Below are 25,352 nucleotides of genomic sequence, written 5' to 3'. Positions count from 1 at the left end.
TGAACGCCATACTGTAAATGTAATGATACTGAAGTGAAGGTGTGAACCGCAAAGCAAGGCCTTTACCTTCTTCCTGTCGAATTCGCTCCCCAGCTGCATACCGACATCACCCGCTAAAATCCAATCATACCAAGTAATGCAAAGGTCATCAGTTGACCTTTTGGGCTTTTCAACTCTTATCCAAAACCACCAAGAGGAAAAAAACCCAGGATAATAATAATAATCTTTATTTCAGGATTACCCAAAGGCTAACGCCTATCTGGGGATGAAGAAGACGTCAGTTGTAGAAGCGTTTTGTGGAGGAGTTGTTACATTATTCTCAGTAAATAGATATGGCTGATACATTCGGTGTAGACGTGGACGACCGGTCGTGGTGTTGGTTGGTGTTGGTTGTTGTTGGTTGTTGTCGGTTGTTGTCCGTTGTTGTTGGTTGTTGTTGGTTGTTGTTGGCTGTTGTTGGTTGTTGTTGTTGTTGTTGTTGTTTGTTGTTGTCGGTTGTTGGTTGTTGTTGTGTGTTGTTGTTGGTTGTAGTTGGTTGTTGTCAGTTGTTGTTGGTTGTTGGATGTTGTTGTCGGTTGTTGTCGGTTCTTGTTGGTTGTTGTTGGTTGTTGTTGGCTGTTGTTGGTTGTTGTTGGTTGTTGTTGGTTGTTGTTGGTTGTTGTTGTCGGTTGTTGGTTGTTGTCGTTTGTTGTTGTTGTTGTTGGTTGTAGTTGGTTGTTGTCAGTTGTTGTTGGTTGTTGGATGTTGTTGTCGGTTGTTGTCGGTTGTTGTCGGTTGTTGTCGGTTGTTGTTGGTTGTTGTTGGCTGTTGTTGGCTGTTTTTGGTTGTTGTTGGTTGTTGTCGGTTGTTGTCGGTTGTTGTGTTTTAATCGTTATTATGTTCATTATCCAGGAGGATGTTGCTATGATCCAGTACCATTTTTTCGCATATATGAGACAAGTTTGTGTAACGTTAGTGTGACGCGGGGTATGCTGATTGGATGTGAGGTGGTGAGAGTATGCTGATTGGCCGATAACAATTAGTGGAAGGGATAAAGTAATGCGCTGCTTGTGCAGCGTAACCAAACACATGGTCTGTGGGAAACACCCTAGTAAAATAAATAAAATAATAATAACATGAATTGCCACCGGCACTTGAGAGACTCGAGCCCCGCCACCTTGTTCAAATCGGACTTGGTAGCTTCATACTGGAACTTAATCTTCTTCTTTTTGAGGTATGACCGTACAAAACGCGCTTGGATTTTTTCATTTTATTTTTTTATTTTTTATTTTTTTGTTTTTTATTTTTTTCATTGCAACTTTTTTAGCAGATAGCAACTTTTTTTAGCAGACTCGTGAAACAACGGTGAATCTGGAACGAATAAATGGTCCATGTCAAAGGCATGACGAGTCTCGAAGTCTTCACATTCACGATGGAACCTTGTCATGATTGACGCATTCCTTGATGGTGCGCACATGAAATCACCCTGGCTCATCTTTTCCAACTCCATTCTTTTCACATCCTGCAACCCATACCCTACTAGTATCAGTGGGGATGCTAGAATCAGAAGAGGCAAGGCAGCACTCTTCCGTGGATGTATTACTCGACACAACACCACCCATACTTGTTTTCTAGAAGTTTTGACTATAATGATATATTGCAGCAGGAAGTAGTATACAGTCAAATAGGATAGGATAAGAATGAATGATCAACTGTCTGATAAAGAATGCAGTTCATTAAAGACTTATTGGAAGGTCTCTACCAGCTGATCGTCATGTTGGACGGCGACACTGCATAATGATATGAAGCTCTCAGTTAGCTGTTTCAGTTCCGTGGTAGAAAGTGTCATGTGTGCGTCCAGAGAACGATGAAAACATCTAGGGTCCACGTTGATGCAGACGATTGGAGCAACAGCAAGACGTACCTTCAACGCTTGCTCGTCAATGTCGAGGGAGACTGCCCCGGGGTAGATGAAAACATCTTGTTCCACATCCAGTTCGAACCAGCTGGTCGGGACTAGCTTGCTTTCACCGTTGATGTACACCCGACATTGACCGTAGGACGAACGTGATGGGTAGAAGTTGGTCTTGATCTTCTCCACACGTCCTCTTCGGAGAGTGTCACGGAGCGATGGACAAGTCTTGATCAAGTTCGTAATGATGAACTCAGTGGACTCATTCAGTTCGATGTAAACCTGTCCTTGAGCATCTTTGCGAGCTGTTGCCGTACTACCACAGGCTGGTAGAGCTCCTGAAGGGAAGAACATCTTATAACCAGGCTTGTAGAAGGATCTACCTGATGACTTGTAGGACAGTTGCATGTCCTCCTGAAACCCATCTACCACAATCTCTTTGTGGAGCTTGGTAGGAGCAGGTGACACATAGCGACGCTTAGCCGGTACTGCCTTCGAAGAGAGCACAACTTGAGGAGGGTCAGCAGGAAGAGCGGAATTCTTCCTCACCCGCCGCTCGTATAGGTTATCCATCTTCCAGGAAGCGAAGGGAGAACAACTCATCAGCACTGTATTCGATGAACGAATGACTCGACTACAGGACAACCACCCGTATTTATACAAGGCAGAGACGGAGGCGGGTTGAAGTGATAAAATATGTGTCAGCTAGGTCAACCAATCACCATCAAGCCCGCCAAAAACATTTGACCACTCAGCATTGAGCCCACCAAAAACATTTGACCAACCAGCATCAAACCCGCCAAAAGCATTTTGTCCAATCAGCGGCATGCCCACCAAAATCATATCTCATCTTAAAGATTCCTTACATGATACCGCCACTTTAGTGAACTGATACAGTATGGAAATAAGATCAGAGTCAAACGTGTGCAAGTTCTGAATCACGTGATCAAGTGAATAGGTTTCCCAACAATAGGCATCAATCAATGATACCATAAGAGATGTATCAGATGGAGATAAAATCAGCAAATTCGTACGCAACGTGGACAGTTGAGAAGAAGACACCATCCTGGTCGACTCCATGAGACGCAGTACATAATTATAGGAGTGGAAAATGCTGAGGAAGAGGTTTCATGATTCGACTGAACCTCAACCATGATACATTGCTACGAGGTAAGTAGGAACGCAGTTTACGTAGTACATCCACATTCGTATCGTATACTATGCAGGATAATGCTATAGCATAGTTTATACTCTTGTACAAAGAGGATTTTTTCATCGCAAGTATCTGCTCCCGAAGAGTGTGTACGCAAAGCTGATCGGATAAGAGTTCAGTTTTCGAAAGAAAATGCAAAAGATGACGATCCACACCGCTTAACCGCTCATGTACCGCGTAAGACTTCTTCATCAAACTACATCTCCTATGCACATCATCTTCAGTGAAGTAAATCACCGCCATGACAAGTCCACACGAAGAACACACGTATCTTCCTTCATGTAAAACATGATCAAGATGTTGACACTGTTTTTCCTCCCCGAATTGCTCTTCTTCTTCTTCTTCTTCTTCTTCTTCTTCATCTTCATCCTTCTCATGAAGTCTCCTTTCAAGTACATAAGCAGGTAAGATCTTAAATTCAGAATCCATCTTCACTCCTCACCAACATCCTCATTATGACACTATATCCAGCATGATATCTACTTTATATAACCAATCCTATCCAGGGTAATTATCAGGTACAACCATGGTTGTAGAGGACCTCATACCCTCTCCGACACGTCGGAGAGGGTACGAGGTCCTCTACCCCCATGGTTGTACCTGATAATTACCCTGGATAGGATTGGTTATATAAAGTAGATATCATGCTGGATATAGTGTCATAATGAGGATGTTGGTGAGGAGTGAAGATGGATTCTGAATTTAAGATCTTACCTGCTTATGTACGTGAAAGGAGACTTCATGAGAAGGATGAAGATGACGAAGAAGAAGAAGAAGAAGAAGAAGAAGAAGAAGAAGAAGAGCAATTCGGGGAGGAAAAACAGTGTCAACATCTTGATCATGTTTTACATGAAGGAAGATACGTGTGTTCTTCGTGTGGACTTGTCATGGCGGTGATTTACTTCACTGAAGATGATGTGCATAGGAGATGTAGTTTGATGAAGAAGTCTTACGCGGTACATGAGCGGTTAAGCGGTGTGGATCGTCATCTTTTGCATTTTCTTTCGAAAACTGAACTCTTATCCGATCAGCTTTGCGTACACACTCTTCGGGAGCAGATACTTGCGATGAAAAAATCCTCTTTGTACAAGAGTATAAACTATGCTATAGCATTATCCTGCATAGTATACGATACGAATGTGGATGTACTACGTAAACTGCGTTCCTACTTACCTCGTAGCAATGTATCATGGTTGAGGTTCAGTCGAATCATGAAACCTCTTCCTCAGCATTTTCCACTCCTATATGTACTGCGTCTCATGGAGTCGACCAGGATGGTGTCTTCTTCTCAACTGTCCACGTTGCGTACGAATTTGCTGATTTTATCTCCATCTGATACATCTCTTATGGTATCATTGATTGATGCCTATTGTTGGGAAACCTATTCACCTGATCACGTGATTCAGAACTTGCACACGTTTGACTCTGATCTTATTTCCATACTGTATCAGTTCACTAAAGTGGCGGTATCATGTAAGGAATCTTTAAGATGAGATATGATTTTGGTGGGCATGCCGCTGATTGGACAAAATGCTTTTGGCGGGTTTGATGCTGGTTGGTCAAATGTTTTTGGTGGGCTCAATGCTGAGTGGTCAAATGTTTTTGGCGGGCTTGATGGTGATTGGTTGACCTAGCTGACACATATTTTATCACTTCAACCCGCCTCCGTCTCTGCCTTGTATAAATACGGGTGGTTGTCCTGTAGTCGAGTCATTCGTTCATCGAATACAGTGCTGATGAGTTGTTCTCCCTTCGCTTCCTGGAAGATGGATAACCTATACGAGCGGCGGGTGAGGAAGAATTCCGCTCTTCCTGCTGACCCTCCTCAAGTTGTGCTCTCTTCGAAGGCAGTACCGGCTAAGCGTCGCTATGTGTCACCTGCTCCTACCAAGCTCCACAAAGAGATTGTGGTAGATGGGTTTCAGGAGGACATGCAACTGTCCTACAAGTCATCAGGTAGATCCTTCTACAAGCCTGGTTATAAGATGTTCTTCCCTTCAGGAGCTCTACCAGCCTGTGGTAGTACGGCAACAGCTCGCAAAGATGCTCAAGGACAGGTTTACATCGAACTGAATGAGTCCACTGAGTTCATCATTACGAACTTGATCAAGACTTGTCCATCGCTCCGTGACACTCTCCGAAGAGGACGTGTGGAGAAGATCAAGACCAACTTCTACCCATCACGTTCGTCCTACGGTCAATGTCGGGTGTACATCAACGGTGAAAGCAAGCTAGTCCCGACCAGCTGGTTCGAACTGGATGTGGAACAAGATGTTTTCATCTACCCCGGGGCAGTCTCCCTCGACATTGACGAGCAAGCGTTGAAGGTACGTCTTGCTGTTGCTCCAATCGTCTGCATCAACGTGGACCCTAGATGTTTTCATCGTTCTCTGGACGCACACATGACACTTTCTACCACGGAACTGAAACAGCTAACTGAGAGCTTCATATCATTATGCAGTGTCGCCGTCCAACATGACGATCAGCTGGTAGAGACCTTCCAATAAGTCTTTAATGAACTGCATTCTTTATCAGACAGTTGATCATTCATTCTTATCCTATCCTATTTGACTGTATACTACTTCCTGCTGCAATATATCATTATAGTCAAAACTTCTAGAAAACAAGTATGGGTGGTGTTGTGTCGAGTAATACATCCACGGAAGAGTGCTGCCTTGCCTCTTCTGATTCTAGCATCCCCACTGATACTAGTAGGGTATGGGTTGCAGGATGTGAAAAGAATGGAGTTGGAAAAGATGAGCCAGGGTGATTTCATGTGCGCACCATCAAGGAATGCGTCAATCATGACAAGGTTCCATCGTGAATGTGAAGACTTCGAGACTCATCATGCCTTTGACATGGACCATTTATTCGTTCCAGATTCACCGTTGTTTCACGAGTCTGCTAAAAAAAGTTGCTATCTGCTAAAAAAGTTGCAATGAAAAAAATAAAAAACAAAAAAAATAAAAAACAAAAAAATAAAATGAAAAAATCCAAGCGCGTTTTGTACGGTCATACCTCAAAAAGAAGAAGATTAAGTTCCAGTATGAAGCTACCAAGTCCGATTTGAACAAGGTGGCGGGGCTCGAGTCTCTCAAGTGCCGGTGGCAATTCATGTTATTATTATTTTATTTATTTTACTAGGGTGTTTCCCACAGACCATGTGTTTGGTTACGCTGCACAAGCAGCGCATTACTTTATCCCTTCCACTAATTGTTATCGGCCAATCAGCATACTCTCACCACCTCACATCCAATCAGCATACCCCGCGTCACACTAACGTTACACAAACTTGTCTCATATATGCGAAAAAATGGTACTGAATCATAGCAACATCCTCCTGGATAATGAACATAATAACGATTAAAACACAACAACCGACAACAACCGACAACAACCAACAACAACCAAAAACAGCCAACAACAGCCAACAACAACCAACAACAACCGACAACAACCGACAACAACCGACAACAACCGACAACAACATCCAACAACCAACAACAACTGACAACAACCAACTACAACCAACAACAACAACAACAAACGACAACAACCAACAACCGACAACAACAACCAACAACAACCAACAACAACCAACAACAACCAACAACAGCCAACAACAACCAACAACAACCAACAAGAACCGACAACAACCGACAACAACATCCAACAACCAACAACAACTGACAACAACCAACTACAACCAACAACAACACACAACAACAACCAACAACCGACAACAACAAACAACAACAACAACAACAACAACCAACAACAGCCAACAACAACCAACAACAACCAACAACAACGGACAACAACCGACAACAACCAACAACAACCAACACCAACCAACACCAACCAACAACAACACCCAACAACCGTAACAACACCCAACAATCGACAACAACACCCAACAACCGACAACAACACCCAACAACCGACAACAACCGACAACAACAACCAACAACAACCAACAACACCTGACAACAACCGACAACAACCAACAACGCCCAACAACAACCAACAACAACCAACAATAACCAACAACAACCGACAACAGCCGACAACAACATCCAACAGCCAACAACAACCCACAGCAATCAACAATAACAACCAACAACCGACAGCAACAACCAATAACAACCAACAACCGACAGCAACAACTAATAACAACATCAACAACGACGACGATAACGACGACACCAACCGACAACAACATCAACAACAACCAACAACAACCAACAGCAAACGACAACAACCGACAACAACCGACAGCAACAGCCACCAACAAAATCAACAACAACGACGATAACGACGACAACAACATCAACAATGACGACGACGATAACGACGACAACCACAACAGTGTCCGGTAATGTGTGGTAGAGAATGGCAGTCAGCCAGACTGAGTACAGTTGAACATGTATAATAATAATAACACATTTCGCGTAGTTGAGCACTAAATAAAGAAATTCAGTGTTTTTCCCACTTCTGTCTTGTGAGCATCATCAGCAAGGTGTAGTAGCTGCTGATACTGATTTGTCCTCGAGTGTCGAGCTGCACAGTTTCTTCCAGTCTGTCTTGTCCTCTGCTTGTTGCCGGCACCTGGAAAGGTCTTCCATGGTCTTCATGGGCACACCCAGCTTATTCAACTGAGCGAGCAGACTTGTGGCTAGTGTCAACCTTGGCCGCCCACGGGGTGCTTTGTTGCCCTTGTCCAAAGAGCCGCTCATGGCTACTTAGGGTGGCGTGTCCGTGTCCGTCTGTAGCACATGACTGGTCATTCGTAGTCGCCTACATGCAGCTGTGTCATGTATTACTACAAGAACTCAACCAAGTCCTCAGCAGTCATGGAGTAGCGGCAGGTTAGGCAAGTAGGGCTGGGGGCAGAACTGATCCACTCCTTGATGCAGTGGAAGTGAAATTCATGACCGCACTCCAACTTGGATAGAGGACGGTCCAGGGTATCCTGACAAATCACACAAATGGACTCATGACTTATTGCTGACGAGTCTACCTTAGTAGGCACTACATTGATGTACTGCAGCTCCATGGGGTGTATTGCCTGGTCTTGATGGTGGTCATCGTAATACACCCCGTTGAGGTACCACTGATAGACACCCTCCTCCTCCTGAGAGATGAAAGCAGGTCCATCTTCCCTATGCCGAAGGTTGTATCGGTACCACTCCCGTACACGATTGTTACCTTCCCTGCGTATCACCGCTGGCGCATTCTCCCTGTGGAGCCTTCCGTGGTGTAACCACCGTAGAATACAGCATGTGGCGTCACAATAACTGCAGGACCGCCGGCTCTAGACGCCGTTGAGGTAGTACTCGATGCTACCCCGTCCTATCCAAGCAGGTTCATTAACGCGATGAAGGCGACCTCCATAGCACCAGGCGGACACTCCCCTACTATCAACAAGAGCTGGTCCGTCCTCCCGATGGAGTCTACCATCGACGTGCCAAATTTCTTGCTGCGCGTTTTGATCTGCCAACTCCACAACAGTTCTTATTGGCGTCCGCCTTTCTATTAGTAAAGGACCCGTGGTGAGAGACCACGACCGGTCGTCCACGTCTACACCGAATGTATCAGCCATATCTATTTACTGAGAATAATGTAACAACTCCTCCACAAAACGCTTCTACAACTGACGTCTTCTTCATCCCCAGATAGGCGTTAGCCTTTGGGTAATCCTGAAATAAAGATTATTATTATTATCCTGGGTTTTTTTCCTCTTGGTGGTTTTGGATAAGAGTTGAAAAGCCCAAAAGGTCAACTGATGACCTTTGCATTACTTGGTATGATTGGATTTTAGCGGGTGATGTCGGTATGCAGCTGGGGAGCGAATTCGACAGGAAGAAGGTAAAGGCCTTGCTTTGCGGTTCACACCTTCACTTCAGTATCATTACATTTACAGTATGGCGTTCACTTGCCACTGCGGTGTGGAGCTGACAGGAGTTATACCCTTGTTTCAGCACCTGAGGCGGTGCGTCAAGCGCCGCCTCTTTCTTATAATATATTGTGACAAATGGTAAGTGTGCAGTGCTCCTAGCTCTCTCCCCCAACAAAAGAGCTCTATGACACTGTGCTTTCTGCGGTTTCTTTCGTTTTTACAGTGGAGAAAGGCTGGTGGGAGGCCAGGCCGTGGCCGCACACCTGGCGGGTGCGGCCCATCGAGCCCGTTACTGGGAGGGCCGGCAAGTCGGGCTGCTGTTGCAGTCCGACTACCGGGACGCCATGGAGCGTATCCGGACCCTGTAAGTAAGCACTGCTCTGTCTACATGTATACTTATCCCCCTCGTTATAGCGATACTTACTTGTTTCGTATCCTCTTGTCTTACCCTGCTTCCGTATTCGTGACACTAATAGTGTTTGTGTGCGCTCATGCTTGGTTATACAGATGATGATGATGTATGTATGAAGGTCTGGAGCTAGCTGCCGTCTTCGGGATGTGCCATTTGTTTTCAAAATTATTTGTAAGTACTTGGAACAGGCGTAGTGTAGTAACTGTGTATGCAGTGTAGTAACAGTGTGTAGTGTTTTGTGATGGTCCTGAGCGGTCGTAATGTGTTTTGTGATGGTCCTGAGCAGTCGTAATGTGTTGGGCTACTGAAGTACACTGCATGAAGGGGTATGCGTGGGTGCTTCGACATATTCTCGTGCTTCCTAAACCCTAGATACGTGTATAGCACTATAACCTAGATGTGTGTGTGTGTGTGTGTGTGTGTGTGTGTGTGTGTGTGCCCGCGCATGCGTGCGTGTGCGTGCATTGTGTTCTCTTCTACAGACTCATCCAAGTCCATTTAAATAAAAGTGCATTATAGTAAACAGTATTGTGTTTTGTTACAGTGAATATGTGGGGAATGGTGGATATGCCTTAGTGTGACTGGATACCCGCGGGTTGTGACTCTTTGCTGGTCACTCTGGATTCTCCAGTATAGATTCGATGCAGTGCAGAGGGGATTTGTGGTGCGTAGCAACACTGCTTCACTGTGACACCCCTTCAATAATTGTTTTAATGCATGATACTCCGGGCGTAGCCGGTTGATTCTAACTGTATCCTGATCAAAATAGAAATTTGCATCTAATGGACCTGCATGGACAGTAGGCATTTCCCTAATCGGCCGGGCGAAAAATTCGCCGAAAAACAGTGGTTTTGAAGAAATTACCCATCTTTTCGCCGAATTTTCAAAAATTCGCATGTTGAATTCCCCGAAAACCGATGCTTCAGTGCTTCAACAGGGTGTATGTAAATGTACTTGACGTAATGGGAGCGGTGACTTCAAGTACTATGTTGAGCCGAATTCTGATCTTGGAGCTCATAATATGGCCGAATTTGAACATTCTCGATCGAAAAGCCGATTAGGTATGCTCTGTATGGGCAACTTGTCAATCAGTGCACATCTACGATGTGCAAATAAAACGAATGCACGGAACGTGAACTTGTTTGCTGCACATCTACGAAGTGCGAATCATGGAGTAGTATAATGACACGTGTACTAGTCCACCTTGTGTTGCACTGCGTCTTTTCCGCAGGGCCACTGAAGGTCACACGCTCCGCGTGCGTATGCGCGCATGCGCAATATGTCACTGCACATCTACGATGTGCAAATCAGGGAGTAGTACGTATTTTACTACTCCCCAGTGCGAATGCACCGAACGTGCACAAGTGCACGTTCGCCACGGAAAAGAACATGATGACATTTATGGCATGACAGGGTCAAAGGTCAAACCCTGGGGGAGTCCCGGGGCCAGACCAAACGCGCCCGATACAGTGTGCCTTATTTAACCCAAAGGTCAAAGGTCAAACCCTGGGGGAGTCCCGGGGCCAGACCCAGCACGACCGACACAGTGTGCCTTATTTGGCCCAAAGGTCAAAGGTCAAAAAGTGTGCCAGAACCTGCCCCGCACTTACTACTTACCGGTACATGTACTTGTACTCCATTTCGGGAAAAAATGGAAACCCTGTTGGACACCTACAACGACCAAAGCAATAACACTAACAGAGCACGCAAGGTGCAAGGTCTCATCTCATTAGGCACCGGCGGATAATGCCGGCAGAAAAATTGGCAGAATTCGGTACTTTTTCTGGTAAGTATTAGTTTCATGCATGTTTGGTATGTGGATAAAGAAATGGAGCAGAATTCGAGGAATTGCCCGCCATAAAGTTTGTATGGTTCTGCCAATTTCACTGCCTTTCGAGCAGAATCTGCCACCTTTTCGAGCAGAATCCACCGGTGCCTACATCTCATGATCTGACCAGGGAAGCATAATATAACGGTATGTTGCAGTAAGAAGACAACAACAATGCTGTTTGATGATCGCCTACTAGACAGTCGACTTGCATGTGTACAGTGTACATGTATGAAACACGAGTATCTAGATATCTGTCTTTATTGCTCCTCTTCTTGTTGTAAGTAAATGTAGAATGATTGTACAGTACCTCTCTGCCCTTGGGCATCACACAGTGATTAGGCATTGGCGGATAATGCTCGAAAAGGTGGCAGATTCTGATCGAAAAGCAGTGAAATTGGCAGAACCATACAAACTTTATGGCGGGCAATTCCTCGAATTCTGCTCCATTTCTTTATCCACATACGAAACATGCATGAAAATTCTGCCAATTTTTCTGCCGGCATTATCCGCATATGCCTATCAAACACTCTATTGGACAGCCTGGAACCTATTCCGTTTTTCATACTGTAGAATGTACATGTATAAACAGTATACTGTATTTAATTTTTTTAAAGGAATCCCAGAGGCCGTTTAGGCCGAGATATTGGTGTGTATTATCGTTGGGTGTCTCCCTGATCTCACCTAGTACATGTTGGTTATATTTTTACTTCGCCAGAATGAGCAGGCATTGCTGCCTTCTTGCCTGGACAAGTGAATCATGTATCTGTCATTGGTCACTCTAGAAGTCCAAAATGCTCCATCGCCTCTCCCGATCCGATATCCAGTTCGTGTGTGTTCCAGAAAATCCGTCAGTGCGCGCATTACTAGTTTATTGCCGGTACATTTGTACACAGAAGTGAGAACGGTTGCTCCCAGTTTCGCCAGCCATTCTGACTTCTGGGTTCGAAAGCAAGTACTATAAAATGATGCAGCACTGCTCCACTTCTGACTTCTGCTGGGTTTTACCTGTCAAAAGGTGCGTGGGAGATAAGCGAAGAACGGACCAAGTACGATCTTCTTTTTCGGTTACCAGTGGCAACACAGCAACTGCAGCCATACGAACAGAGTCAGACAGAGTCAGACACTGAGACAGTAAAAAAAACCGTCGAAGTATTACATATTAGGGCATCTTCCTTCCACCTGCACAACACCTGTCTCGATCGGCCACCGGTAGTGAGCTAGCTGAGTGAGACGTTCCTATGATCTGAGGCGTGGCGATGAAGTAAAGTTGTCTTCCGGTGCAGCTACATGTAGCAGGGCTCACACTTCAGTCGGTGAGAGTTCCGGCAACCGCGAAAGCTAATCTGGACTACTTACATGTATGTTGGTTGTCAGTGCGTGCATTCTCTCGCTTTCAGCCAATACCAAATTCGGTGCTAGTGCTGGTGCCACTACATGTACATGTATGTCGTGTCCGCGCTCTAGTGGTAGCCTTCCGTGACTTCCCCAAACATCCCACACTGAAAAGGTGCAGTAGAAATCCGGAGTCGATTGCTAGCTATCATAACCATGATAACCAATAGCGATGCCCAATGGCCATGCATCCTCAGAGTCATAACACAGTGACACTGTATCTTGGCTACACCAATCAACGGTCCCTGGCCTGGGCTACACCAATCACAATGAATAGCATAGCTGCATTCATATTTTCTGGAAGCACATGACTGTATTTGGACACTGCCTGGCCATAGTACATTATGGTCCAGGAATTGGAGAGCCCGATGTGTCTGTCTTGCTTCCAGATCTGATAGAACGAATACGAGAAGATGTGCGCTGTAGGCATTGCAACACCAGGTGATCTAATTAAACGCTGGAATTCAAGGGGGGGGGGGAGAGACTTGGACTGTAGTTGGAAGACCTTTAGCTTAGATTTTATGTCATCAAGGTCTACCTTTGGCTTTGGCTACTGTGGAGTCTGCACACCCTTAGTAACCGGGCCTTAGGAAGGTGGGTAGTGGTGTAGGTCTAACGTTACTTTAGCCTCATAAAACGGTGCATGTACGGCCAGTAGGAACTGATTATGATTATTTGCGGTGTTTGTCCTCCTTCCTGTCACCAGCCTGCACTACAGTACAAGCTATGATTTCAACTAACGTCTTTCTTACACCAGCTGCCAACTTGAAGCGCACGCAGTGCAGTGATCTTCCTAGTAGGGTACAGTGAAGAGTGATGGGGGTGTGCAAGCGCTGCAGGCATGAGCATGACAAGCGACTGACAACATGTACACTGTATGATGCTCATACCGGCAAGAGTATTAAAGTATTGTTAAAGCTTCCTATGAACTCAGAATGATGATTTATACTCAATGTTATCACAAATGATCTCAAGGAACAGAATGATTCTGTTGAGCAACGTTTGAGGGCGAGAGCATGTACGTACATCACATGCACAAGAATGGATGATTTTCACCTAACACTAAAAAAAGAATTACATCTATTCCAATTTTTATAGGCTAATGCAGTACAATGAAGCTGAAACTGCCGAGCCAACGGTCGCCAGGTCTACTGGCCATGAATAGCTGTTGAAGCCGCTATAATAATAATAATAATAATACGGTAATAAGATTAGAATGGAACAAGGTAAAACAACCAGAAACACGCATTAGTAGCACACTATAGCCAGCTACAGTGCACACACTAGGGCCAGCTACAGTGCATAAGTCCTGCATGCTGCCACACGTCCAGGCAGTGGCCGCATTCGTTAATTAGATCGTGAAGCAAAGGACTCAAGTTGACCGATGGCCTGAATCTGTTTCCGACATCAGGCGTGGGCACCTCGTCGTTGGCGACCACTCTTCTGCTTTTTGGATGGGTACTTCTTCTCATACTCGGCAATGGCGTCGAGGTAGTCCATCGGTGGCCATTGGTTCGTATCAATGTAGCTGAGATTGTCGCCGTGAAGTTGAGAGAACTCGCCGCGCTGCTTAAAGGCCATGTAGTTGGATGAGATGAAGTGCAAGCACCAGGCGCTGAGCTGGGCGGCGCCGTTGCTCTGTGCGGTATGCAGCAGACCTGGGGGAACAGGGCCAGAGAATGAAGACAGCAGCACAGCAGTCAAGGATCTATTCGGTTTCAGCACACGCTTCGAGGGGACCCATGGGAACATACCAATGGAGGTTATACAGGTGATACAATCCTGCTCCACCTGACTTCATTGTATGTGCTCTGATGACATGCAAAGCTAGCTGTAACTTGGAGAGGTGTGACAGCAATGTATAACCGTTACATCATGTACACACCCATAGATACACACATACCCACATACATACACGCGCACACGCACATATGCGCATGCACACACACACACACACACACACACACACGCACACACGCACGGAACCCATTAATGAAGCAACCACTGCTTCTTACCGATGACATCAACGTCAGCATGCTGGATGCTCTGCACCACTGCCTGCTCCACATCCTTGGTTGCGTACAGCTCACACAGACTCAGAAGACGGGTCAAGCCAAACCGATTTGCCAGCTTCAGGATGCCGATTGGGTCACCCTCCTCAATAGGGGCATGATCGGTGTAGATGTATTCAAGCAATGCAAGAAAGCAGTGGATGTTTGTGTCGGTGATCGTGACCTGTGTGCAAGCATTGAGAAGAGGGACAAAGAAAACATGTTAATTCATCTGAACAGAATCACCTGCATCAGACGTGCAACTGCAATACTGGAGCAAAGAGAATTATAATTATGATGAAAGTACACATACACACGCATGCATGCACGTACGCACACACATAGGTAAGAGGTAGAGAGTAATTGCAGCAGAATCTTACCAACATGTTTTACTTGATCACTACAGTCTCTCAGCATGATGGAATTACAGCAGTGAGTTGCCACCCCACTCTACCCTACTGACCCCACACAGACACATGTACACACAGAAGCATGCACACACGCACACACGGAGGAGGAGGGAGACGAATTATGCACATATTGCACATTCGATGTTCCATTGCCTACCTCGGGTACATCCTCCGTGGAGTGTTTGAAGAGTGCAGCCAAAGCCGCACACCGAGCTACAATAACACAGCGATGAGCACGCACGGTGTGCCCATCCACACGGAAGATGAGGTCTGACATCGTATCCTTGCTCAGGAAGAGTTGCTTGGCAGCTGCGCCCACACAGTCGTTCAGCCACGTGCCGATGCTGGGGTTGAGAAACTCCTGCTCCTCATCGACATTCTGACACAGAGTCTCCAGCTCGGCCAGCTTGAAGACCTCAGCGGCCCTCTTCGTCTCCTGAATGTCACCGCCGCTCTCGAGTCGCGGAGGGTTACCCGTGTAGAAGAAGTCGCGGACATTCTCAAACGCGGCTCCCGTCACCTTTTCGCTGACTGTGAAGCACGTAATGAGGCCAGGATCGTCAGCACAGCAGCTACAGGGATCAACACGGAGGTGGAAACAAAGAGTTGGAATTTAAGCACAGGAGAAAAAAAAGAGTTTGCACACAAGTTACAGAGAGCCACACGCATCTTTTATTTCGGATAACGGTACACACACGGTGTTCAGGCACGGTACTATGTTCGCACATGTCGAGAGTGGAATGCTCGATACTCATGAATGGAGTGTCTTTAGGACGTGTGCGCAGGTGTGCACATGATCGTGCGTGTGTGTGTGTGTGTGTGTGTGTGTGTGTGTGTGTGTGTGTGTGTGTGTGTGTACATGTGACTCACTGGGAGATACTCATCCCGGTCAGGCCGGGCACGCGTCCAGCCTCGACATCCTCTGCAGTCAGCAGGTGAGTCGCTTCTTGCTTGGGCTGCGACGGTCCAGCCACCTTGCTCAGGTCTACCTTCTTCTTGATACCAAAGAGGCGTCTGAAGATGGGTGATGCAGCACACAGAACCAGGCGGTGAGCAGGAACAGGCTTGTGGCCATGGACGTGGAAGACAACATCCGCTTCTTCGCCGGAGCACGCAGCTTCAAACCAGTCTTCAGCGAACGAGGCTGTCTCGATGTTGACCCAGGGAGCTTTTCCAGCGGGGGGCATGACTGGAGGTGGCGGTCTCTCGTCGATGGCATTAGCTGTTGACTTGCCACGGGACCATGGCCAGCAGCCAGACTTCCGGCTAGGCCTTTTCGTCTCTGGGTTCAGCGCCAGGCGTATTGCAGTGTCGAACACAGTCTTTATGCCATCCTGAGTCAGAGCACTGCACTCACAATATGTTGCACCTGAAGACAACGACGGCGAGAGAAAAGGAGAGTTGCCCGTCAGTGATAATTCATGCAAACTGGCCAATGCCCACTGGCACTTGAATGGTCACACACACAAAATGGTAGTTCTTCCACGCTGTATCCAGGCCTATGTCAAGAGGTGTGTTCCATAGAGACTGAAACAAATTACCCGATGCACAAGCACTCAATCAACTCTCGCTACAGTAAGATCGGGCGCCGAAGAACGCAGGGGCTCGAGCGCAGCCTAGGAAAGTTCTTAAATTTTTGATTCTAGCCAGACCGTTCTTATTCACACGCGCGCGCGGCGAGTCGAGTGACGTCATGACGTTTGTCATGTGCATGTACATGTACATGTACATGTAGTGCAATGTAGTACTTCTAAACTAGTGGGTGTCGTAAATGGGAATGACTGTACATGTAGCAGTTACTGTTTACACGTGTACATGACATGTACTCACCTCCCATACATGTACAATAATTATATGATCAGTTAAATACTGCACTCATGTGGAAAATCCAAATTTTAAAAGTGTTCTTAAATCTGATAATTCTAGCCTGGACTGTTCTTAAATTTTGCCGGTTTTCCAGCCTGGGTGTTCTTCGGCGAGGTGTTCTTCGGCGCCCGATCTTACTGTATGGCTAACAATGCTGATTGCTTTTGACCCGGGATCTCCGCATATCAAGGATTTGGTTGAACGCTGTTCCTGCAGTTTCAATGGTCAGTGGCATGGGTGGGTAGACAGCCCAATCTCAAGTAACACTGCTATCCACACTGCTCTCATCCAGTCTTCAAACCTTCGAAAAATCATAATTTTCACTGGTTTGAGGGAAAAACATAAAAAAATCATTATAATCTATATCTAACTCACTGGAAAAAAGGACTTCAACAGTCCTACAGTGTTGAATATTGACATTCACTCACCAATTTCCTTCGCAACCGCTACTCCCTTCTCATAGGAAACCATCTTGTGACTGTGATGCGACTCCTCACTTCTCAGATCAGTCTTCAGGCCAACTAGGATTCTGGGGGCACCCGGACTAAAATGCTGCAATTCAGGGATCCACTTTGGAGCGACATTGGCAAGTGAGGAAGGCGAGCTACAGCTGAAGCAAACCAGGAACACGTCCGTTTGCGGATAAGACAGCGGTCGTAGCCGGTCATAATCCTCCTGGCCAGCTATAATGAATCAGAGAAAGGGAGAGCATACACGGACAGCAGTAGCCCGTATGTTACAATGTACTATGTATGTTACAATGTACTATGTATGTTACAATGTACTATGTATGTTACAATGTACTATGCGTTCTCTGGCTGCTTAAGTCTGACAACCCATAAGATCTATGCTTTCTATCAAATACTCCGCTAGTCCGGATTGAGAGCAGTTGGTATTAGTGTTAGTTAGTAGTTACCGGTAGACTTTGAATAGGGTTCACTAGTCCCGGCATTCAACAGTCCATGCGGTAGAGGACAATTATACCCCACTGTCTGAACATCCCTAAATTTCTGTAAATAAAGGATGTGGAAAGCCGGAAGGCTTTACTCAAGTTTACTGTAGACACCATCAGCTGTGCTGAAAATTGTTTGATTTATTGGACACGGTCCAAAAGCGGTATCTGAAAAAGGACCTTTCTCAGTTTGCTGGACAGCGACGCCAAGGATGGTACTGCATGTGCGCATGTTGTGGTGAGGTTGAATACCATGCTGTACATGGTACTGTATACCAATATGCGTATGCAATTTTCCCACCAAGGCCAGGGGGTTTAGTGGGTGTCCCCAAAAAGGCGTCCGATTTTGGGCGAGTGTTATTTTTTGCAGCACTGCATCAGGCTTTCATATGTATAATGTAGGTTCAAATTAATGGCGTGGTTATACTTCACTCATTCCTTACCTGTGTCCCATAGTCCCAGGTTGATGGGCTGGCCATCTACCATGACGTTAGCCGAGTAGTTATCGAAAACTGTCGGAACATACTCTCCTGGGAAGGCATTCGTCGTGTAGCTAATAAGAAGACAGGATTTTCCCACTGCTCCATCGCCCACCACTACGCACTTGATGCTCTGCATGGTCGTCGCAGCTTCACACTCACAGCCCTACACTACAGGCTATTCACGGCTTCCTCAGTTCCTGTTCAGATTTCAATGAACTTCGAACAATTTCTTCCGAGATTCGTTTGGGTGGTTGGTGATGGGAGGTAACGGTTTTATAGACGCGACGCATAGCGCTGGGCGAGCAACGCTGGCCGTCATCGTCGACATGATTCATTTGACAGCTTAGCTCTGAAACAGCGGAGAAGCAAACGACGTATCGGTTCGGCCGGTGGACAGATTTCAACTGGTCCTCCCGGGATCCCACTCCCAGTCAAATCCAAAAGGAGGTGATGAACGCAGTTTTGCTACGATCACAAAAATAGTGCTCCATCAGTCCATGTGCACGGATATGCCAAGTGAGTGAGTCTGCGACGACATCGTGTAGGCTTCGTACCATAGCTAGCTGCATGCACTGATCACAAACATGCCGTCATTGATCAATGATCAAGCGAGGCAAATCATGCGTTTCGTGCACTGCATGCACTGTGCAGGGAATGACAGCATCGTATCAAAATAGCCTGCATGCCGGACTCAGTCAGTCAGGTGATCAAACCTACTGTTCAAAAGTAACACGTAATGTCGTTAGTTACTAACCCAGACGATAATGCCTACATACTATTACTAGGGGTAAGCGGATTATGCCATTTGGCATAATCAGGTCCTTTTTGCGAAGGAGCATAAAATGGCATCCGAGAATCAAGGGCAGATGCCCAATGGGCAATGAGGACACACCTGCTATTGAAGGACCATACATAGCGCTTCTTGTCGATTTGGAATAATATTTTAGCAGCCACTATAGGACATCTTCCAAAAAGGACCAAAAGTTCAGCGTTTGCTTGTGAATCATTAAATTTTGGTATTCCTCTTGCATATTATAGGGCTTGAAAGTGATGACGTCAAAAACGGCCAGGGAGTAGTAAGTTTACATCAGATTTCTATTTTGGATCCACACTAAGGTGTGACTTTGCTATTGCCTAAGTACCAGTATGTGGGTGCATAGCAACCCACTCATGTCGCATGCAGGGGTGACTTTTACTTCGCCACCAGTTGTAACCCCGCCCCCACTAGCCAAATCAGTCAGTTTCACTGGTTACATCACCTTGCTGTGAGTAAGGCGGCTTGAAATGTGCTTGGATCCATACAAAAACTGGATCCAAGTGGATCCAATTTTTGAATTTTTGAAATTGTTGCTATGCTGTGACGTAGCACTTTCAAGCCCTATTGTCTTGTACTTCCACAAAGCCAACAGTCCACATCATGGCAATGGTCTGAGTTCTTTATTTTCATGACGATTATCTATTCTTTTGGTCTTTTTGGTGAAGCATATAAAAGCATAATTGGCTGTTTCCTCGAGCATCCTGCCATCCGCTAGATCATAATCTGGTCATTTCAGTTCCGAGCATAATCCGCTTACCCCTAGCTGCATTCAGTAAGGTAAGTACACACCAGAGCCGTTTGGCATCGGCGTTGCCCCTGCAGTCGGCCGTTTCAGCTGCCGCAGCCTGGCTTCGCAGATGGCACCTCCTCGTCAACGCCACAAAGACCGTTACCTTGTCGTTCACACCAAACCACCAACTCAACATCACTCTTAGCGACACACCCCTATTAAAAGCAAGTCAAGGAACACCGTCACCTTGGAATCATACTACAGTACAAAACAACCTCCATGGAACTCACATGTCACGCACATAATAACCAAAATCCAAAAAAACTTCACCAACTCAGTCTGCTCGTAATCTACACCGCCTACATTCGCCCAGTTATAGAGTATGGCTGTCTCGTGTTATCCAATACCACCCGCACACAGAAGGACCAATTAGAACGCGTTCAGCGACGACCAGCCCGTATCTGCTTGCGGACCCCCCCCCCCCTTTTGCACCAGTCCATCACAGCTCACTTCTTCACCACCTCCAACTTCCCACATTAGTCCCCCGGCAACTCTTACGACAGGTTACTCTTGCCCACAACATCAAGTACATCCGAGCTCCCCTTCACCTGCAACAGCCTCACCTTGCAGGACCAATTACAGAGCAGCCATATGCACTACGACACATGAGAACATCACACACACGTCCAACGCCAACTTGTCCGCCACCTTCGAACTAACCAGTGCCTCCCTTCTACCCAATTTGCCTACCGTCAGCACCACTCCACTGAGGATGCCCTCTGCCTTCTCACTGACAGTCTCTTCGCTTCCAAGGACAGGGGAAATGTGACCGGACTATGCACATTGGACATGTCCAAAGCATTCGACAAAGTCCGCCACACACCGCTTATTGTCGATCTGTTTGACGTCGGTGTGTGCGGATCGGCCCTCACCTGGTTTGCCAGCTACCTAACTGTGCGAAGTCTGCAGGCAACGGAGACTGCTGTGGTTCGGCCATGTAGTGAGGGAAGGCGAAGAATCGTCCTCTTTCCAAGCCCTCCTAATGTCAATCAACACAACAGACATACGACGACCCCGAGGACGACCACGTCTGAGATGGATCGACGTTGTCAAGAAAGACTTACAATGCATTAATCTGTCGCTTCTGGATGCTGTGCAATCTGCTTCTGATAGAGCTGCTTGGCTCGAAATTGTTAACAGATGCGTTGACCTCATGCAATGAGTGATATGCGAATTGTCATTATTATTATTATTAATATTAACTGTGCGAGAGCAGATGGTCTGCATTGGGCCAACCACGAGTCAGGCCACTCCCTGCACGTGCGGTGTACCACAAGGATCTGTGCTAGGTCCTGTTCTATTTTCGATTTACACCCGCGACGTCCCCTCCGTCCTGCATTCCCCTTCACCCAGCATCCAGTTTGTGGACGACATAGCATTGTATTCCTCGCAGAGTTCTGTTGGGGCTGTGTCTGCTACGCTTACGACGGCAGTCACCAACCTACACAGGCTTGGGGCCTTGTCCTCAACCCTACCAAAAGCCGTGCTGTGACCTTTCTTCCTCGCCGACAGGTGGACAACCCTCTCGTAACTGTCCAGTGTCGTGGAGTAGCCGTTCTACAACATACCTCGGTGTTGTACTTGATAGTAAGCTTTCATGGGACGCTCAAGTCGACCGAATTGTCAGCAAAACTACCCGTAAGATTGGTGCGCTGTGGCGAGCCCGTCGCTCCCTATCCCGATCTGCACGGCGTCTCTTCGTCCAGGCTGTTGTCATCCCTGACATAGTCTATGGCAGTAATGCCTTCTTCCCCGCGCTCCTTGGTCGCCAGCTTGATCGCCTGGGTCTGCTACAGAACAGGGCTATCCGAGCTATCGACGGCCACCCACCCTACACCACCGTGCATCCCCTACTGGTGCAGCACTGGATAGGCGAACTCAGCAAGCGCAAGATACTAGTGTTGGTCTGGAGGTGCCTTCACGGGAAATCTAGTGCCACGTTGTCTGTACTGTTCGTCAGATCTGCTGGGCAGGAGAACCCGTCATCAGAGGTCCAGTGGTCTGCTCAGTCAGCCATCCTCCGCTCGCTCTGGCGCTTCTCGGCCGTCCGTCGCAGGATCTGCACTCTGGAACCTGCTGCCGGATGACGTTCGGACCATAGCAAGACAGAAAAGGTTTAGCATAAGTTGCCTACCATATTGTTGCTCAGACTAACCCTCCCCCTAGCTCTCCTCGACCACCCTGTCACACCTGATACTCGCTTGACTCCTCTGTCAGATACTTCTTCTTTCGTAATTTTCTAAGTCCTGTCCTCTCTTTTCTAAATGCGGCTTATCCATTCACCTTTATATCATTGGGCCTAGTTCCCGTTTATTGTGCGAATTAAAATAAACCAACCAACCAACATACCGACACACCAGCTCACCCATCAACCTGTCCCTTCACAGTTTCAACCAACTACCCCCGACCTGCGTGAAACAAATAGCAAGCATGCGTTTAAATCAATGGTGTCTAGCCTCATTCTATCATCCATATGCTCCTGTAGTAGCTCACACTGTACCTCATCGTAACCCCATCCCTCTGCAATGTATTGGCTTCCTTACTTGCTGGACTGATTGTATATGATTCTGGACGGATTCGAATCTCAATTATCTTCCTTATCGGCCATGGGCCATCGTGGAAATAAAGAATAATAAATTAATAAAGTAAAGTTCGCACGTCCGCGTTATAACCTGCTATACAATTGCGTTGAGAAACACAACCAGCTTAGGAAGTTTCGTCAGTAGTTGAGTCAAATCCCGCTGTCGAACAGTAGGGCAGGCGGAGTGCAAGCAAAGACGAGTAACATTAGTTGCTGCCTCTCAAGTCAAGATCCCCAGTGCCACCAGAGGTCAGGTCAGGGTGACTAAAATCTGCACCTACTGACCATCCGCAGTATTTGGATCTCACAGACCAGTACTCGTTGCTGCTAAGTAATAGTTGTGGAACGTTTTGCCCCCCCCCCCCCACCATTATAGTCCTACCCAGTACCACATCCAAATTCAAGCGTCTATTGACAGTCTACTTTCATGGCTAATGCTAGGCTAAGGATGGTCCTTATCTCGAGAGATCTTTACAAGTTGTAGGCTCTCTGGTTTCTTCACTCCGCTATCCAGGCTACATGTACACTCAATCCGTGGACAGAACTGTTTCGTTTTGTACATGTATCTTATCTAACACTAAAGACATTAATTTTTGAAGTCAGAAGTCTCGAGTGCGCGAACCAACAGCCTTCCAGCTTGGAAGGTTCTATAAGTTATGAAATAGAATGAGAAAGGGGAAGGTGAGCGCACTCAAGACGAAACCAAGCTAAGCATCACAGTGAGCTAAGAATGTTAGCTTTGACAAAATGGTGACGAAAGACGAAGGACCACCACACAGGACGGCCACGGCTCACTTCCAGAACGCGAAACGACAACCATCCATCTTCGGACGCTCATGTTTATCGGAGATAAGCAAAAAGAGGGGAAGTTACGCGGACACGAAGTGAGACAGACCGGACCGTGACAGTACTATCTCTTCGTATAGTAACTACATGCAGAATGGGAACTTGAATGGAACTTGTGGGTGGACTAACAGAATTTTTCTGTTTGGCGCGCATGAGCAGTGCTGAAACCGAGACCCGGGCCTTGGTCGGTTGAGCTGCTCTTGCCCCGCCTCCACTGCTTCGGCTGCCATCCCTATGTGCATCCCTGTGCGTTTTTGCCGGTATTTGCACCATGATGGTTTGTGGCTATTTTGTCAAAAACAAAAAACAAAAAACAAAAACAAAAAAAACAAAAAACAAACGACTACAGTGACAGTGCTAACTGTTGCACCTTCTGACTACACAGCATCTTGCTTATATTTTAAGTTATAAGTCATAAGGCCAAGTAAAAAAAAAAGCTAGATGATCGTCCCCGTCCGCCCCAGTTTTTGTCAGCGCCCCAAGAAATATTTTATTTTTTAAATCGTGAGTTTTACTATATGGACCACATACTACTAGTATATCACAACGTCAGTATCGATCTGCTGAAGAAAGAAAAAGAAAAAAAGAAAAAAAAAGAAAAAAAGAGAAAAAAAACCTTGATGTTGTTGTGTACACTGTGTGCATGAGAGGGTAAAAAGTAAAAAAATAAAAATAAAATCCTCCCGCCCTCCCCGATTTTTCCAAAAAAAAGGACGATCATCTAGTAATTTTTTTTACTCGGCCTAAGCTTACGTGTGTTAGTGTGTTGCTTAGATCAGTGTTGGACGGTTAGTAAGTGTGTGATTCTTATCAGTATTATTGCATTCTTGTCTCCGAGGAAACTGTTGGATAAACCACGGGTAATAACCATACGGTAATATGTCACGATCATTATGGTTATTTCTTTTAATTTTAATCCTTTGCTCTCCATTCGAGTGTAGGACACCTGATGAGACGTCAGAACTCATACGGCGAAACGTACATGTCTCCAGTGCCCTCACACGTGTAATTATGTTGTTATTCATAACAAGGAGGTCAGCACAAACGCAATTGCACCTTTGTGATCAGTGATCACTCCCGTGATCGTTTCGGAGTGATCATCAGCGCATGCCAGTCCAGGGAAAGCAAACTATGGTACGTGAAGAGGTTATAAACAAGAGGATTGCATCGAGAGAAGAAATTAATTAAGGGTAGGGAAGCAAAAAGCAGTGGCTCACTCTCTCAACTAGAATACCGATCTTCAAAGGCGTTCCGTGCGTTCTCACCAGGGACAATTGCAGGCAAACAGCGATGTGGATGTCTTACTCGTCGCAGTCACACAGCAGATGGTGTTCATGTGACAAGTACGCTATAATACACCATGGTTAATTAATACATGTAATGCTATAGTGGTTGGCATGGGATTTACGTGCATTCATGTCAGTGGCAGGCATGTGCACTTGCACAAACTCATTCCTCAATCAGTTGTTTATAATGTCAACCCTGCATTGTTCTACTTCCACCAGTGAATACATGTTGTATACGAATAGTGGTATGTAAGCATTTTAATAAGTATTAGTAACGTTATGTGCCCTTAAAACGCAATAATGAGACTTCAAAGCACACACACACACACACACACACACACACACACACACGCACACACACACACACACACACACACACACCTACATTTTACACTAAACATCCAGTGATACACTAGTTTTGGCACTGGCCTACATTGCAAGTCTTACTACAGCTGACTATGTGAACATTCAGCTACTAAGCACTGCTTTCTCGGTTCTTCATTTGCTGACTGGATATAATGGGTTGCTGGTACTTGCAACATGTATTCGTGTGCAGAGACAAAGACTCGTGTATGTTCTCCAGCGCTTCAGCTTCAAATAATATGAATTTTGGCCATGCAATGTTCTGTGCAG

General features: G+C 46.2%; 2 protein-coding genes and 1 long non-coding RNA gene across 3 annotated transcripts; 2 read left to right on the top strand and 1 right to left on the bottom strand.

The window, feature by feature from the left end:
* Nucleotides 1–9,038: 9,038 nt before the first annotated feature.
* On the top strand, nucleotides 9,039–9,938 carry LOC135813705 (uncharacterized). Its single transcript, XR_010553097.1, has 4 exons — nucleotides 9,039–9,141; nucleotides 9,227–9,367; nucleotides 9,511–9,586; nucleotides 9,898–9,938. It is a non-coding gene; the product is annotated as an uncharacterized LOC135813705 (long non-coding RNA).
* Nucleotides 9,939–13,507: 3,569 nt separating this feature from the next.
* Nucleotides 13,508–18,814, bottom strand: LOC135815842 (rho-related protein racA-like). The gene is made up of 6 exons (XM_065329186.1): nucleotides 18,361–18,814; nucleotides 17,394–17,648; nucleotides 15,970–16,468; nucleotides 15,257–15,671; nucleotides 14,654–14,873; nucleotides 13,508–14,296 (listed from the first exon to the last, which is right to left on the bottom strand). The coding sequence occupies exons 1-6, from the start codon at nucleotides 18,533–18,535 to the stop codon at nucleotides 14,046–14,048; spliced, it is 1,815 nt and encodes a 604-aa protein (XP_065185258.1). The 5' UTR covers nucleotides 18,536–18,814; the 3' UTR covers nucleotides 13,508–14,045.
* A 1,981-nt stretch (nucleotides 18,815–20,795) lies between these two features.
* Nucleotides 20,796–22,093, top strand: LOC135813528 (uncharacterized). The gene is made up of 2 exons (XM_065326620.1): nucleotides 20,796–20,933; nucleotides 21,440–22,093. Exons 1-2 carry the CDS (start codon nucleotides 20,796–20,798, stop codon nucleotides 22,091–22,093), a joined length of 792 nt encoding a protein of 263 aa, XP_065182692.1.
* The last annotated feature ends 3,259 nt before the right edge of the window (nucleotides 22,094–25,352 follow it).

The sequence above is a fragment of the Sycon ciliatum genome, chromosome 4, assembly GCF_964019385.1.
Source record: "Sycon ciliatum chromosome 4, ocSycCili1.1, whole genome shotgun sequence".
Lineage (NCBI taxonomy): Eukaryota > Metazoa > Porifera > Calcarea > Leucosolenida > Sycettidae > Sycon > Sycon ciliatum.
This window is presented reverse-complemented; position numbering and strand designations above follow the sequence as displayed.

What these genes read in the sequence shown, in the direction of transcription:
- LOC135815842 (XM_065329186.1), bottom strand. Translation starts at nt 18,535, where the DNA reads ATGCAGAGCATCAAGTGCGTAGTGGTGGGCGATGGAGCAGTGGGAAAA. An exon ending in ACCGGGATGAGTATCTCCCA is followed by an intron (nt 15,672 to 15,969) that starts GTGAGTCACATG and finishes TGATCCCTGTAG; the next exon opens with CTGCTGTGCTGACGATCCTG. An exon ending in TGCTGACGTTGATGTCATCG is followed by an intron (nt 14,297 to 14,653) that starts GTAAGAAGCAGT and finishes CTGTTCCCCCAG; the next exon opens with GTCTGCTGCATACCGCACAG.
- LOC135813528 (XM_065326620.1), top strand. Translation starts at nt 20,796, where the DNA reads ATGTCCAAAGCATTCGACAAAGTCCGCCACACACCGCTTATTGTCGAT. An exon ending in AGGCAACGGAGACTGCTGTG is followed by an intron (nt 20,934 to 21,439) that starts GTTCGGCCATGT and finishes TTACGACGGCAG; the next exon opens with TCACCAACCTACACAGGCTT.